Here is an 18,162-nt window from a genome sequence, read left to right on the forward strand (position 1 = left end):
CCAAATTTCTCTTTTTTTGTTCATTCACATCTTTTCATCACCCACGCAGTAAAGAGGACACTAATTTGAGAAACGTTTTTTCTTTTCAAGACTATGGTCGGAACATTATGTGCTATTTGCACAGTAACAGGTTATCCTTGTTTGCTTCCTATTTGGTCAGTTTGGTCAACCCCAGTGGTCTGCGCAAAAAACTTTCTAGGGGGGGGCGGTTTTTTGAGTTGTTTCTAGGGGGGGGGGCGTTTTCTAGTTCGGCCATATTGACTTGTCGAGCATTCCATAAATACTATAAGGACCATATTTTAACAACTTTTATTTTGCACCCCAGGCCAAAAAACTCAAAAAACAGGCCAAAACAAAACGTTTTTTCTTGGCACTTCTTTATGAAAAATTTGACCAAGAAGTTGAATGTTTTTGTCGCGCGCTCCCATTTCAGACTTTATTATTTTGGTGCCAAAAGCGCCTTTAGAAAAATTTTGAGGTTGGTCAGTCAAAACTGGATGTTGTAAACTATATAACAAAGGGGAACCCTTTGGAAAAATATTGGCAACCAGAATTGAAAAAGAACGGTTGTTCCCCCAACCCCACACCTCGGCACGCTACTGGTCACAACCCATATAATATCTTTTGATGACGAAAAAGTGTATGCGTGTGTAAAAAATTAGGAGGGGTTCGGGGCTGCAAAATCTTTGATGACTCTTTCTCTAACATCATTTTTTTCAGCCCAACTGGCACCTCCTTTAGTGTTTTTGACTCATTGACCGCTGAGTAAGGTTTGTTTTGAGACTAAATCAACTCTGGCAATTTTTTAGTTTAGCAGTTTATTCATAAATTGAACTTTTCGAATCAAGGCAAAGTATGAGAATTACAGCAGTCTCTAATATGGATGTCGTAACACTATAACAACCCATATAATATTTTTTTGATGACAAAAAAGTGTATGCGTGTGTAAAAAATTAGGAGGGGTTCGGGGCTGCAAAATCTTTGATGACTCTTTCTCTAACATCATTTTTTTCAGCCCAACTGGCACCTCCTTTAGTGTTTTTGACTCATTGACCGCTGAGTAAGGTTTGTTTTGAGACTAAATCAACTCTGGCAATTTTTTAGTTTAGCAGTTTATTCATAAATTGAACTTTTCGAATCAAGGCAAAGTATGAGAATTACAGCAGTCTCTAATATGGATGTCGTAACACTATAACAACCCATATAATATTTTTTTGATGACAAAAAAGTGTATGCGTGTGTAAAAAATTAGGAGGGGTTCGGGGCAGCAAAATTTTTGATGACTCTTTCTCTAACATCATTTTTTTTCAGCCCAACTTTAGTGTATTTAGTGTTTTTGACTCATTGACCGCTGAGTAAATTTTGTTTTGAGATTAAATCAATTCTGACAATTTTTTTGTTCAGCAGTTTGTTCATAAAATGAACTTTTCGAATCAAGACAAAGTATGAGAATTACAGCAGTTCTTGTCGACTTTTTTTGAGTTGGCGGCTTAAGTCCCATTAAACGGCAGTTATTTTACCAGATGAAGCTTATGTTAACATTGCCTGATTGCATACTTTTAAAACCAACATGATACTAAATATTTCCATTTAAGAATCTAAGTTCACAGTTTTCATCACTGCTTTTGCTCGCTTAACTTAGAAATAAATGCTTTTTTATGTTTACCCGACATGGAGTTTTCTCCCAATTGAGCAATGTTTATGAAAAACAATGGTAAATTTGATCTGTTCCTGTAATGGTGATGGTCATTGCAGTCTAAGAAACTTCACCTCAAATTTTTTGTGAAAATTTTCAAAAACATTGTCTGGCGAATTAAAAGTATTTGCTTTTGATACTTTTTTTTTCGTTTTTTAGGTCATACGAAAAAAAATTGACTCCTTATGCCTTAAGTTATCTTAAAAAATCATAGTTTTTTGGTTTTTGTTCACGAATAAAGTCTGATAATATCTGGCTGCAAAATCCAATTTTTCTCTATTTGACAATTAAATTTTCAAAAAATATTTGTTTGTCAAACGTACTTTGATGAAATCAAAAAGTTTAGTTATGCTTATGCGATTAGTGAGCGCTGTCCAATCGGAAGATAGACATCACCATTGATCGACCCTATCAGAACTATTGATAGCCTCTTCCATGTTCTGCAAATTCATTTTCTAAGTATTTATTGAAGTTTGCTGGCGCCATTTCAGTCTTATCTGACTAGCGGCGACGCAACTCACCGTCTTGATAATTGAGTGGTTAAAAATAACGCATATCGTTTTCTCTGCCAATCACCCAAAACAAAAGAAGATGTTTAATTTGACAACTTTTTAAGCTGAGCCTTGGCAGGGGCGGATTGGGGGGGGGGGGGGGGTGGATTGAGGGGGGGGGGGGCGGATTTAGGGGGGGGGGGGGGTCCCCCCTTTGTACTATTTTGAGATATCCATATTTGGTGATGGACCCTAAAAATTTTCTAAAGGCGCCTTTGGCGCCAATATATATTTACTTTAAGGGGCGCGCGCCAAAAAAAAAACAAATTTTTTGGTCAAAATTTTCTAAGTGCCTAAAAACGCCTTTTTGGCCTGTTTTTCAAAATTTTGCCTGCGGCGCAGAAAATTTGACAATAAACAGGGTCTTTTTAGTGCTTTGGGAGAGCTCAGAAAATCAATTCGGTCGACCTAAAAAAATCCTAGATCCGCCCCTGAGCTTTGGTATGTTAACCAAAAACATGCGACGATTCTGAAGCTTTTGAACGAGCAAGTTAATGATATCAATTGAGTTTTTTTAATTGCTATGATTTTACGACCGCAGTTTTGGACCAAATATAGAGCAAACATAAAACACAACCGTTTTCATTTTACCGCTTTGTAACACTTCAATTGTTCTTTCTTGTTCTGAGAGCCGTTCTACGTTAACAAAATTAATTGCCAGTTTCTTTTTTTTTTGCAATTTTCACAGATATATTCGACCACATTCCGACCACGCCAAAATCGTGACATCTTTCTTAACCTTTTCATTCTGAAAAATTGAATCGCAGCTCTATTTATATTTGGAAATGATCAAGCAAAAAAAGAAGGGCTTGACCGATAGCAGCTATGCAGGTGTGTCTGTTTCTGGACTTGGATCCAGTGGCGATGACTGGTACTTGAGTGGAATGAATGGTGACCGGTCGGCATCTTCAGTTGTTTATCTCCCAGAGATCAAAGAAGGTATTTTGAAGAAGAGGGTGACTCATCAGCGACAAGTGGCAGATTGGGCCAGAAGCGAATCTAAGGTAGAAAATGATTCCCCATTTTCGTCGTAAGTCGAAACAACAGTAAAATTTGATAAGGTTCCAGATATTAAACTTCAAATTATACAGACATAATCCCTATGAGCTTTCATTTTTTGAAGGTTGCTCGTTGCTCGTTGCAAGCCAGTAGGCTTATGAGCGTCCTTGGTCTTTGATTATGTACAAGCACTTTTTGAGCTCGGCATTTCAAAAAACCAGAAATGAATTCAAATTCATCTCTATGACTATGACATGGGCATCTATAGTAAGAAACAAGATCGGATCTACCGAAGCCCGACGGATTTCGGCTGCAATAATGAAACTACGTGAAAGTTCTTGACGCTAACAAACGGCCTTGATTCATAAAAAAGAGCGTAGGTTAATAAAATTCTCAGTCTGGAATGTGAAAAATAAGAGGAATGAACTATGCTTAGAAAAAGTAGAACAAAACATAAATGTTTAAAATCAATGAAAAAAAGTGAAATGTACAAACTATAGAGTACGTAAAACGTAGCAACCGTACTAAACTAGAAATGAGATTAATTTAAAACAAAATTGGATATTTTATCAAAAACCTCTAAAAAATCTTCAATAAAAAATATTATCAATTTTAATGGACTATTTTGACAAAAAAAAACAATTCGATTATTGGATTATAATTTGTAAATTTAGAGATACTGACTATACAATGAAAACATAATCGATTATGGACCATGGGCGCTCGGTGTGCGGTCTAGGTGGGAAATCATAAACTCAATTGATTTTTGCCCGAATTAATATTTTTTCAATAAGAAATTAAATGGAAGTGCTCATAGTATACTTCTTGATGTTTTCAATGCAGAATATGCAATCTATTGATGTAAAGTTACTAATGATATAATATTGATATAATTTAAAATTTATGTAATGTATTTTTGCGTTCAATTAAATGGTTTGGCGTATTAACTTTGTTTCTTGAAACTATTCAAAGAAAACATTTTAGGTCGAATAATGTAAGCAATGTTCGATATCAAGCAAAATTTTAACAGCACATATTTTAAAAATTTTAGTTTTAATATATGGTGTCAATATTTTAAACTAATCAAAATTAAAAAAAATTAAATCAGCGAATAACGTAAAGACTCAAAAGGCGTATCATTTTGAAACCCTTTTGGTTATGCTTGGTATCTTCAAAAGAATGCAATATTGAATAAACTGGTCCAGTTTTTTGATTTTTTGGGCTAAGAGAGTCAAAAAATTTTTTCTGTTTCAACTTAAGAGAGTCAAAAATTCAACTTAAGTAAATTCTGTTCCTATTTTAACGTTTTTTGAAGTTTAGTTACGGTGTTTTTTCTGCTTTTTTTCACCTAATTTAATGGCCATTTCTAACCCTAATCAAAAAACTTCAAATAAAAAACTTAGCAAAAACAAATTTTCAATATAGAATTGTTTTTTTTTGGACTTTTCTTTGGTTAGTTTGGCTGCTAACAGTTGCCTACTGTTTTAAGTTGTTCATAGTTGGGTCTTAAACATTTTAAGTAGTTCATTGTTCATGATGGAACAAAAATCAGAATATAGGGATAATAGGAAATGTACTACCCAAACATTGTGCCAGTAGCTTCAAATATTTTCAATTGATTTCTTGATTAACTAACTGCCTTACAAGTAATATCAGAGAATAAGTAATTTTGGTTGCTTTATATGGTAGCATTTTTATACTATTATTTAAATTACCCTAGATTTCAAAATTTAAACTCGCATAGACCAGCAAAACTAGTCAGAGAGATTATGTTTCTAAAGTGTTTCATGTCAGAACCTTCTGTGGTACTTGGATAGCTACCGGTTATCCTTTTTAAGCATTGTTGGTGTTTATATATTTTGAATTGTTTATCATTAATGATGCGGCGAAAATAAGTCAAAGTATACCATAAACAGAAATGAGAAGATAAATTGTGCCAGCTGAACGCTAGTAAAATTGCTTTGAAGTGTTTTTCATTTTAATTGTCTGATACATAAGTGCAATACAATTAGTACGAAGAGTAAATATGGTTGCTTTTGCTTTATAAAACTATTATTCCAAAACTATTATTCAATGCAATGCTCATGTTTGAAGCGAACAATTTTAAAAACGCATAAATCAGCGAAATTGTTCAAAGAGCTGTTTTTTTTTCACGCAGCGGCAAGAGTTTCATGAATCGCAAAAACTCGATTCAAAAATAATAACTCAAAAATAACGACTCAAAAACAAAATTAATTATAAAAAAACAGAACTGCTTGTACCAAGGCGGCGGCGCCTTGATTGTTGCGAATGCCCAATAGAGCATATGGAGTAGTTTTCAATTTAAAAGAGAACAAGACTGCTCGTATCAGGGCGAAGCCCTGAATGTTCCGACTGCCTTTTAAGGTTTTATGGAGCAGTAATAACATTAAAAAATTAAATGTAATAAAATAAAATGATATTTTTTTTCTAAAATTTGAATTTTTTTGATGAAAATCATCCCCCCACACGCCATTTAAAGTACAAAAAGATCGATTTAGCTCCTTGCAACAAATCAATTATGGCAAATAAGCTTCTTTCAACCAATTTGGAACAATTTTAAGACGAATTAACTCTCCGCTTACGCGTTGATGGCGCGAAATATATCGCGCGTTAATTGTCGTAAATTGGCCAAAATGACAATCTTTAAACCCCCATAACTTTACAAAAAATGATCACAGGTAAAATATCTTTTCAAATTTGAGCTCAAGACAACAATACCTTTTGAATGATATAAAAAAATTCCGTCAAAAATGGCTAGTTAAAAAGTCGAAATTTGTCTGAAGAAAAAAAAACTCACCCCGAGCACAAATATTCCGTTACTTTTGTATCGAAAGTCGAAACAATTATGAATTTTTCAAAAACAATTCAAATTTAAAAAAAAATTTAAATTTGTTTTATTGAAAGTCATTCCCCGATCGCTATTTGGGGGTAAAATTGGATAATTTCAACGTCATAATTAGAATAAGTAGCATAGGTACCGGGCAATCATCCGATAAGTCAAGTATCCGAAAAACAAAAAATGTTGCAATCATCCGAAAACCTCCGACATTTTTCAAAAACTAGGGCGAAGATCCGACTTCTACCGTGCGCTTATAAGATGTTGAATTGCCAACAGAATAATGATCGACGCAGTCGTGCCCCGCGTTGTAACTTTGCAGAGGGTAAGAATCTATATGAAAATAAGAGCCGTTTTATGTCAAAAAGCGTTGACGCGCGCGTAGCCAAACAGGTGAAATCAAAACAAAAACAAAACTCGGGTAATTTGAAATCGGCTAATTAGACTATGTTTTGTGTTTGAAACTTCAACGTCATTTTATTGCTTAAATAGAGCCTATTGTGATCGTCCGATATGTGAAACTTCAGAACCTATATAACTATATAAATGTTACGCAATAAAATGACGCAAGATTTGCAATTGCAAAACATCACCGTTCATATAGCCAATTCAAATTGAGCCGACACACGGTTTAAAACTGCCGGTGCGCGTAATAAGTATGCATGGCCGCTTCGCGCATACAGCCGGCTCAGTTGTTAATAAATAATCTTACCCTCTGCTTACAAGCTCACAGCACGTTGACATGACTGCGCCATTCACTATTAATTAGGCCGAAGCAGCATCTTTTAAGTGAACGATAGAAATCAGATCTTTGCCCCTATTATTTTGAAAAATGGCGGAAACTTGCTCAAGTAAACCTGTTTTTCAGATGTTTGTATAAATTTTGGGTTTTCGGATGTTTGACATACCGGATGTTTGCATGGTACGCCAGATTTTTGCCTTAGACGGAAATAGCATACCTCAAATTAATTTGGAATGATTTCTGAGCCGGATTTGTGCGAGTTAATTTTTTTCGAATTGGCCGAGCTGACAATCGTTAAACCCCCATGACTTCACGAAAAATCATCACAGGTAAACTACCTTTTTAAACAGTAGTACCTTTCAGATGATAAAGAAAAAAACACGCCAAAATGACTAGTTAAAAAGTCAAAATTGATTTGGAGAAAAAAAGTACCCCTAACATAAATATTCCGTCATTTCTTCTTCAGGATAGTCGGAACAACCAACTGATTCTCTGAGTTCTGCGCCAAAAAAATGTTTAAAAACAACAAATCAAAAATGAAATTATTGAGCACTTTTTAGGTTGGAAAGTTTTCGGCGCGCATTCTCCCTCACTATAGTTCTGGAACCTGATCTAAACTGCGTTTTATTATTGGATAAATTAGATAATTTATCACTATAAAATATTTAATATTAACCAATCATATTCCATCTAACTAACAACCCACTTATTTGTAAGTGCTGAAATTACTTGTAATTTCAGCACCAGAGAGATTTGAATTTAACTTAGAAATTAGTTGCCTCTCCAAAAGAACTTCAGCCGCCGCAATAAGCCAGTATACTCTAGATCTATTGAGCCTAGCAGAGACTAGTTAAACACCCTGAGACTAGTAGATATAAGAGTAAGATTAGGATCGGTATTAGACTAAGAAGTTGCACGAATCTATCTGGCCGAAAATAAGATAGCGTGACGAGAAGACGGTGTAACCTATCCGAAACTACTCTATGAGTTATACCTCGAACTTAACTCATCTGGTGCGACCATAAGTCTCGAATAAGACCTTAAAAAACAAAATAGCTTAGTATTAACCAAAAATAGATTAGAAATTAGACAAAACATTTTCAAAATGTTACACGACAATAACTTAATTGAAATGTCTCTACGACTCAATAGATCAGAGCCGCTGTTCCGCACAATACGAGAACTACCCGGTATTGGAAAAAGACCTCGGACAAGAGACGACATACGACTACATCGAAACTTACCATTTAGTTTCATGGTCGTACGGCAAAAGCCACCACAAACTTTTATTTTTAGAATCTTACTAGCAATGAATTTAGATTTTCATTTGCAAACATAAGATCATTGAAAGAAATCTTCAATGATTATTTCAGGCGCTAGATAAAATTACTATTGTACAAAAACAATTGATAAAAAGATCTCAAATCGTTCCCTCCAATTCTGCAGTAATATATAAAACATATTTGAAAAAATATTTATTGAAAACAAAAATAAAAATTAGAAGCATGACAATAAATTGTTAGTATATATATAAATCATCCTGTTGTTCCAGCTTCATCACCTTAACATAACAGCAATCATAAATCAACTAACATCACCAAGAACTAAAAACTTTTATCAAATAAATTTGAATTATTTTAAACTTAATTTAATTTAATCTTTAAACCAGATCATCAAGGCTTTCCTTGGATCTAAATCAATTTTCTATCTTATAAATTTTAAATTCTGATCATCAAGGCTTATCCTTGGATCAAAAAGAACAATGTTGTTCTCCTCCACCCAATTATCAAGTGTCTAACGACCTCAAACGTCGATTCACTACCCAACCTTTTCAAAAGACCCAGGACTAAGAGAAATTTTTTAATCACGCTAACCATTCAAATTAGGCTAAATAGCGAAGAACTTCGGTTATTCATCCTTCACTTGAACCCTCCTCTTATCTGAAACAGGATAAATCTTAAACTTAATAAGTTCAAAATACTATCTAAAGAACTACTTGCGTTCTAATTATACCTGAACCTTGTGGATCGATTAATTATTCTCCAACCCTTGAACACAATCACTACCCCTAAGCAAAATTATGTAAGTTAACACCTTAACTTAGACTAGCCACGAGAAAATAAAAATCATTCTTCGGAATCGATATACTTTTCTCTCCAACACTGAACAAAAAGACCCAGGTTAAGCTAACCAAAAAATCAAAAGGACTAACAGTCTAGGAAAATTAAAACCGCTAATAACTTCTTGCATCCCTCGTCCTAAACCTTATGTCATTAAAAAATTTAGGAAATAAACAAACAATCGTATTACACAACTGTGAAAAAGACAACCAAAAAAACGATCTTGTAATAACCCCACATACACAACCAGTTGGATACATTCAAACAAAACGACAAACAATAAAAAGAAAAATTATAAGTAAACAAAGACAGATAACACGAAAAAGATTTTCAAAAAATAGAAATGCATTCTCCGAATCAGAAGTCAGTAGTCTAGACGCACTATACAAATTAGAAGAATCAGTAAACAAAAATTGCCCAGTCCATGATCAGTTATATTTTTCCGATTCAGAAACAACTTCAAATTCATCAAAAAGAGGAAAAATAGAATAAAAAAGAAATATAAAAACGAACCAGTACATCTATACAATTGGAATTAACCAATTAGACATATTGATAATTATATATTAACAGTCATCAAAAGAAAAAATGAGCAGCACTCAAAGTGACGAAAGTCCAGACGAAGAAGCAGTTTTTCCCTTTATTATAAATTCACTCAATGATAGAGGACAAACACGATTTTGCAAAAAATTACTCGTAAATTTGTTTGAACCAGGAATCAGTCCATGCAAATCAGAATTCCCAGATATAAAAATTAAAAGACAAATTATAGAACATTATTTGAAAGACATATGTAACCTAACACAACAATACGGAATCTACACCATAGAATTCAGCACACCAAGAACACTTCATGGTAAATACGTTATCCAAACAGACGATATTGATTTAGAATTTTCCAAACTATTCACAGAATATATCAAAAGCATACAATATCAAAACTCACAGAGAGCAAACTCAATATTCACCAACGAAGTTTTTGCAATAATATATATAAATATTTATCTATATTAGAAAGAACAGAAGCTCAAAGTACATCACCAGTCCAAACATCAAAACATACAAAAGTAAGAAACAAAATCGCCGCATTTTCAACATTTTTAAATGCAATCCGTGAAAATTTTACCAATAATGATGTCTCACAAAATATTAAACATGATTTACAAAAATACTAGCATGGTTTACAATTGATTATTTTACACATAATATCGATTTAATAGAACAAGCAAGAAAAACCTTTAGACCCCAAAGTACCAATGACGACACTGTCATTGCAGAACAATCAGATTACGTTTGGGACCCCGAATGGTCTCATCCAGCATTTTTAAATTTCCCAGCAGATATCTCAAGTCAAGCAATAAGTATAATATCTTTCCTCAAAGATTATGTAAAAGTAATACCACTAACAATTGATGCAACACCTTTAAATTATAATACATTTTTACCTGATACACAAAATAGCAGCTTAAATTCAACAGTTATACACCATGAAAATCTCAATGGAACTAGAAATCTTACACAACAAGATATTCAAACACCATCACACTTCATAAATGAAGAGATAGTTCAAACAACAGTAACAACTACACAACAAAGTATCTCACCAATACGTCCAAACCTCACAACACCTAAAAATAAAAATGCATTATTACCACAAGTAACCTTACAATCGACCGTTAAACCTTCGGTTGCTCCAAAATATTCACATATGGACTATCAGACATATTGACCAATGACAAAACCGCCGAAAACACGAAAAACGTTCACAAGAAACAATTTTGCAGAACACAACTATAATTATGAAAATCAGTCAAAAAAAATCAACCCCCCCCCCCCAAAAAAAATATGCAAACCTAAACCACGTATGTTCCCATTATTGGAATCTTCCAAATACATCGACCAATTCAGTAAATTTCCATGAAAATCCACACCCTCCACAGGATAATAGTGAAAATTACCCAATTTTTCAACAAAATAGGAATAAACAACAAACACCTTATTACACAAATTATTTATCATCTGATGATGATGATTATCATCAACCAGACGTTTTTGCACCATATACACAAGAAAATCGAACACAAAGACCGCGGCAATCTCAACCATCGCAAAATATAAAGATTTACCCACAAAATCCAGCAGATATGCAAAATCAACAACCAATGCATATACAAAACTCAATTAACGCACAATATTTTCAACCTATACAATCACAAAACCCAATGACTATGCATTCTTACCAACCAACTCAAATGCAAAAGGAAAGACCACTACCATATTATTTACAACAACATGAAATAACAAAAAATCAACTGACAAAATTTTCACAAATGCCAAATGCCGCAGAATCACTACAAATGACGATGAAACCATACCTCATGGGTGGATCATCAATAACATCAAATAAACCACTGATGGTATTTACAGGCACAGACCCTGAATATTCTGTAGAAGACTATTTAAACGCAGTCACAGCAAATTTAATTTTAAATATAGGACCCGAACCAATTAATACGCCACTCCATCAAAATTGGATACATAGACGCACAGCGTTAATCCAAACAACACTAGATGGCGCAGCCCAAAAATGGTTTTCAGTACTACCTATAGACATAAAATCAGATTGGAAATGATTCACACAAGAGTTTTCAAAAATGTTTGATTCTGAAAGAAACAAACAACATCAAAGAATTTTATGCAACGAAATTCGCAAATTACCAAATGAAACAATAAAACAATTAGCAGTTCGAATCGAAACACTAGTTCGAAAAGCATATTCACTCAATACACATGGTTACAAAATTACAAAAATGACAGAAATTTTAATGATGGCCTTAACACCTCAATTAAGGAAAATAGCTATAAAAAAGAGAGCATCACACCCCTCATCAATTCGAGAACCAGATTTAGATTTCAGAAAACTAGCTGATAAATTAGAACCAGCAGAAATCACAATGAAACTTGAAGAAACAGAAAATCTAAAACTACAGTATGTTAATCGAATTGAAACAAATACTAAACAAATAAACAACATACACGATTCAGATGTAGACCTAACTGAAAAAATCACCGAAATTTTGAACATATATGAGACAAATCCAAATTTCAAAGGAAAACCATCTTTCAAGAAATGGTGTAATTATTGTCGAAGATACGGACGTAGGCGAATGTAGTATTGGCGAATGTAGACAAAAACAACAAGACAATCAGAATAAACCACAAAAATACAAAGAACCAAACAAATCATTTTACCAATACATGAAAAAAGATCAAAATTTACCAAAAAAAATATACATAGTAATAACAGCTCTGGTAAACCACTCCCAAATAATTCAAACTACTCAAGAAATTAATCACCCTATAATTCTAATTATAGAGGTAGATCACCAGAACAAAGAAATTCACGAAATTTCTCACAAAATAGAAATAGTCGATCGAATAGCCAAAATAACCAGTATAGAAACAACTATTCACGATCAAATTCAAACAGAAGAGAAATTTATGATACCAGTTCCCATTCAAATTCTAGGAATAGACACTGTTCAAACGATAGATCACGAAATTCATCATACAACAGAAACAGAAACTATTCAAACAATAAGATTAGAAGTTATTCAAATAACAGAAACCAACGTTACCAAAACAACAGATCAAGAAACAATTCTTACAACAGATCTAACGATCAAGGAAACAGAAACAATTACTATAATAGGTCAAGAAACAACTCACAAAGTAGGAATCCCAACTATAACAATCAAAGAAATTATTCTCAATCCCCTTATAGAAACAACAATCGTTACCCTGATTCTCAACACAAACATAGAGGTAACACACCGAAACATCAGCGACAAATTAATCGGGTACAAACAACTGAAGACACAACTTCAGATCCCCCTGGTATTGACAACACAGAAAGTACCGAACTACAATTAAACCACATTAATTATGAATCAACTGATACTGAAAGTGATACAGATAATACCATCTCAGTAAACATGATAACAGACGAAAACAACTATGAACCTATCATATATGAACAACCCTTTAGTTCACACATATATGAAAATCAGTTGGAACTTCTTCATAATTATTACACTACCCCATTAATAATGATACCCGAACTACACAAGAAGTAAACGAAATTAATACTGTAATTAAACCTGAAAAAAAAAGACGAAGTACAATGCTCAAACACAAAACATATTTATCAAAACATACAAAAAGAACAACCGAGAGAAAAAATTTGGTCAATTCCACTTCTCTTACAGAGTCCAACCACCAGATCTTGAAATTGATTTTTTTAATCGACTCAGGAGCAGAATCAAATATCATTAACATTCCCACATGGAATGAAATCAAAACATTACATCCGAATTTAACACCTCTTGAAACATCTAGTAAATTAGCACCAGCACAAGGGGCAACATTAGTAAGTTATGGAAAAATCCAACTATTCCTTGTTCCCACAAGAACAATGGAACAAAATAAGATTTTGAACAAGCCATTCAAACAAACATTTCATATTACTGATATTAAGCACAATATCATTGGCATACCGTTTATAACTAAATATATACCAACAATAAACATCTTAAATAGTAAAATTCATATCAAAGATAAATATACAAAAACGAAAAACACAGCCTTAACATTCTTTCAAAGATTAAACGAACAACCACCATTTTTCTCAAAACTTTACCCCATTTATAATCAAGAACGAAAACACTTGAAACCACCATCAGGAAACGGATATAACTTTTCGATAAAACAAGTTCATCAGTATGACAAAAGTCAAAACAAACAACAACTTTTCATGTCAGATTTCGAATTTAAACCCATTCACAAATTTTTCAAAATTACAAGCTCATCCATAAAATACTTGAAAAACACAAAATCCGATATTATTTCACTACACGTGTATAATAATACACCATATCAAATAACATTACCCTTGGGACTCTTAGGATATTGTGAAACAAACGCTACAACTTCACCTATAAATGAAGTAGCATATCGAGTAAATAATATATTACAACTATTAGATATTTGTCAATCAACAATTCTTGACGAAGAATTATCCATAAATAATATAATAAGTAATGAAAAAAAAAATACATGTTACGTCCCAAAAACACCATATTTTAAACCAACATTTAATATAACAAATTATACAAAAGAACAGCAAAAATTTTTGACAATGTTTAATTTTCAACATTCACAAATAACGCAAAATGAGTTTGAAAATTAGCTAAACAACTGATAAAATATTCAAAAGTCTACGCAACATCAAAATTTGACGTTGGAAAAATTAGTTCATCACTACACCTTCCATTAAAACCTGACGCAGTTTTCAAAAAACAAAGAGCAAGTAAAGTATCGATTCACTTACACGACAAGGTAAAAAGATTACTTGATATTTTAGAACCTTACGAAATTATATCACTAGTAAATAAAGAAGAACAACCAAAAGTAATACCTTCATCAACCCTGCTATCATTTTAGCAAAAGGTGAATCACTAAAAATAGTTTTAGATGCTAGATATCTCAATTCACTAATTGACGAATCGAAATGTAATTGGCCCATTGAATCAATAGAAGTTATCTTAACAAAGATAAATGGTAAGTACTTCACAACCGCAGATATGAATAGTGCTTACAATCAAATGCCACTAGATGAAAAATCACGACGATTAACACAATTTGTTATTGGAAATCAACAATACGAATTTAATCGATTATTCTATGGAATATTCATAGGATCAGCAGCTTTTTCAGCTTTCATGAGTTAAATTTTTAGACCACTAATACTCAAGAAAAATGCAATCAGATATTTAGATGATGCTTTTATGCAATCACAAACTAAAGAGGAAATGTTTACAGTTTTGGAACAATATCATAAAAAACTTCAGAACGAAAATCTGAAAGCAGCCCCCGATAAATCACATTTCTTCTTAACACGCGTTAAATTCTTAGGACATAATATAGAACAAAAAACTATCACCCCAATAAAATCACGCATTGATGCAATTCAAAAACTTCAACCACCTACAAATAAAAAGAAAATCCAAGAATTCCTTGGAATGTTAAATTTCTTAAGTAAATATGTTTACAAAATGCAGTTATACTTAAGACCTTTCTATAACATTCTTAGACAACAAAATAATTTTGAATGGACCACTGAACATCAATTACGATTTGAAGGAATTAAAAAACTTTTGACAGAACAAATTTCAAACACAATTCCAGATCCAAACCAACCATTCTATGCAATGTGCGATGCTTCAAATTTTGGCATCGGCGCAGCATTATTACAATCACATAGTGGAACAAATAAAATGATTCTTATATCAGAAAATTCACGACTATTCACACAAGACGAGCTACGACTCTCTACTCTAATGAGAGAATGTACAGCTATAATATGCACGCTTACAGAATACGAATTTCTGATACTTGGATCAAAACACCCAACAGTTTTATTTACAGATCATAAACCAATTATATTTCTTTTCACACAAAAATCAAATGCAAATCATAGAGTTTATAGATTTCAACTAACTTTAAAGAAATTCCCAAACTTACATATAGTTTGGACAGCAGGAAAAAAACCTTGCATTACCAGATACATTAAACAGAAATACACCACTTGAACTCCTTACACGAAAAACAACATTTGAAATACCACAAAATATCAAATTCTATCTCGCAAAAGATGAAACATCACCCCAATTAGAATGCAAATACGCAGTAAAAACTGACATTGATCAATCACAAATAAATAATTTACAACATTTTCCACTCTACCTAGATTGCCAAAATCATCACTATGAAGTTGATTTATAAGGTACATCTACCTTTAAACCAATTCCATACTCACAATGGATAAAAAATAATACTCAACAAAAGAAAATAAAACAACAACCGCATAAAAAAACCTTTTTCCATTAATTGAAAAAGAAATATTGACCGATAAAATAAATTAATCAGGACCACAAACAAATGATTCAAAATACACAATAAATCAAGTTTTTAACCTCCATGACCCACTTGACACAATTCCCTTATCACAACTAGAAATTGATAATATTTTTCTCCAACCAACAGAAAAAGTTACACTTGAACTTTTACAACAATACCAAAATTTTGACCCAGTAATTAAAAAACTCAAATCATGGCACAAATATAAAACAAAACCAGCAAAAGCTGATACCACGATTTTAGGAAACAAAACACTCCTCCGATATTTTTGAAAATTTAATAACACAACAATCAATCAAAATACAGATTTTTTAGAATATCAATTAGATGATTCTAAAGTTCCCTGTCTCCCCTTGAGTATGATACTGATAGCATTTAACATCTCCCATACACAAAATACAAAAGGACACTCAGAATCAGAAAAGACATACTCGAATTTCACACAAAATTTTTATTTTCCAAATGCCCCAATTTGGATAAAAGTATTATGCAATGATTGTATAATATGTCAATTGAACGAACCTTATCCAAATCAAAAACAAATAGCACAGAAACAAGATTTTTAAGGACAAAGCTTATATTTCAACCATAGAATTTCATTCGACACAAAAGGACCAATTTCACCATCATCTGAATGAAATTCTTCCATTATGGTCATTGTTGATGCATTCACGCACTTTGTAGCACTCAACCCAGTACCACATTGTAATGCTTATTATGCTTAAACAACACTTTACGAACACTGGATAGCTAAATTCGGGTTACCCGAAATACTAGTTACAGACAACGGTACAGAATTTATTAATACTGAAATTATCACACTATGCCACTTCTACAACATTAAACATAAACCACGTACATCTGATGCACCTTGGACAAACGGTTTAGTCGAAAGTATGAACCGTTCATTACAAGAATATCTTAGATGTATCATTAATGGAAATGATACACGATACACAGAAAAGTCAACAGATGTAAAATTATTTCCCTTATCATACAATTCACAAATAACGACAACCTTAGGAATGTCACCGTATGAAATGGTTTTTAATCAAAAACTAAGAAAACCAATTATGTTCACAGCTAATGCTCACAAAAATGCACAAGGTCACTGCAAACCAAATAAAGATTCAATATGCTATAATCTACCATTACACACACATGATGAAGATCATTTTCATCACCCACAAATTCTCAAGTTAGCCTCCGGCACACATACCGAAGGGATTTTAAATAGAGATAAAAAGCACAATGAAATCTACCAAAAGGTAACAAAGAAATTGTTACAAAGGCAAAACATAAACAGCCAAATTAATTCACGTTTTATGCCAGCCACCGATTTAAAAATTGGAACACTGTCATAATACCCAATTTTACTACTCAAAAAGGAATCTCCAAAAAATAACAACCACTTCGCAAAGGACCATACCAAATAATTGCCAAACCCACTGAAGTAAAATACAAACTCACAGATTCAACTAAAAAAGAAATTGTTCAACATCGTAACAATTTATTACCTTACTACCCAAAAGAATACGCATTACGCGAATTAACTCAAATTTATTCTTCTACAGGTTTAAAAGTTATTCAAAACAATACATATTCAGAACAGAAAACTAATGTACATGACGACATTCATCACAAACAAAATCAAAAACAAAACACAACTCATAAAAATATAATAACACCAGACCCAAAAATATCTCAATAAGAAAGAAAAACAGAAAAATGATAAGAAAAAATCTTACCACAAGAACAAATAGAAAAATCAGAACACAGAGAATTATCACGACTTAGAAACCAACCACGTAAAATTACAAAACATTCATCCCACAATCTAAAATATTAAAGAAAATTGAATTTCAAAAACAACTTTAATTTTCAAAGTCAATCATTCATACACCTCTAAATCATTTTGAACTTTCATATTTTCAAGATAACATGCTGAAACATACGCAACAGTTCTAGTTCAAATTCAGCCAATAGGATTCACTCAAATGCGTCACCTTCAATATCTCTAACACAAACCTACTAGCCGATAGATATTAATCTCCAGTCATATCTATAACTATAACTTTATAACCTCCAGGTCAAAAATAAGCAACTTGCTAAATCTTGACAACTAAAATAAACACCACGATAATATTACAACCCTCCCCTATCAAATAATGCAAAGATCAACAATATTTTCCCAACTTAGACCTCAAAAACCCTCCAAC

At 32.7% G+C, this 18,162-nt stretch overlaps 2 protein-coding genes across 2 annotated transcripts in view; one reads left to right on the forward strand and one right to left on the reverse strand.

Moving 5' to 3' along the window:
• The window catches only part of LOC134843739 (WASH complex subunit 1-like), a 382,840-nt gene that overhangs the window by 332,508 nt on the left and 32,170 nt on the right, over positions 1-18,162 (reverse strand). The gene's annotated exons all lie outside the window — the stretch shown is intronic.
• LOC134844435 (uncharacterized) overlaps positions 2,779-18,162 on the forward strand; it is a 33,162-nt gene continuing 17,778 nt past the window's right edge. Inside the window, exon 1 of the mRNA XM_063861113.1 lies at positions 2,779-3,251. Within this exon, the coding sequence (XP_063717183.1) occupies positions 3,033-3,251 (219 nt within the window). The 5' untranslated portion in view covers positions 2,779-3,032. The remainder of the gene's footprint in view (positions 3,252-18,162) is intronic.

Source organism: Symsagittifera roscoffensis, chromosome 4 (assembly GCF_963678635.1).
Source record: "Symsagittifera roscoffensis chromosome 4, txSymRosc1.1, whole genome shotgun sequence".
Lineage (NCBI taxonomy): Eukaryota > Metazoa > Xenacoelomorpha > Acoela > Convolutidae > Symsagittifera > Symsagittifera roscoffensis.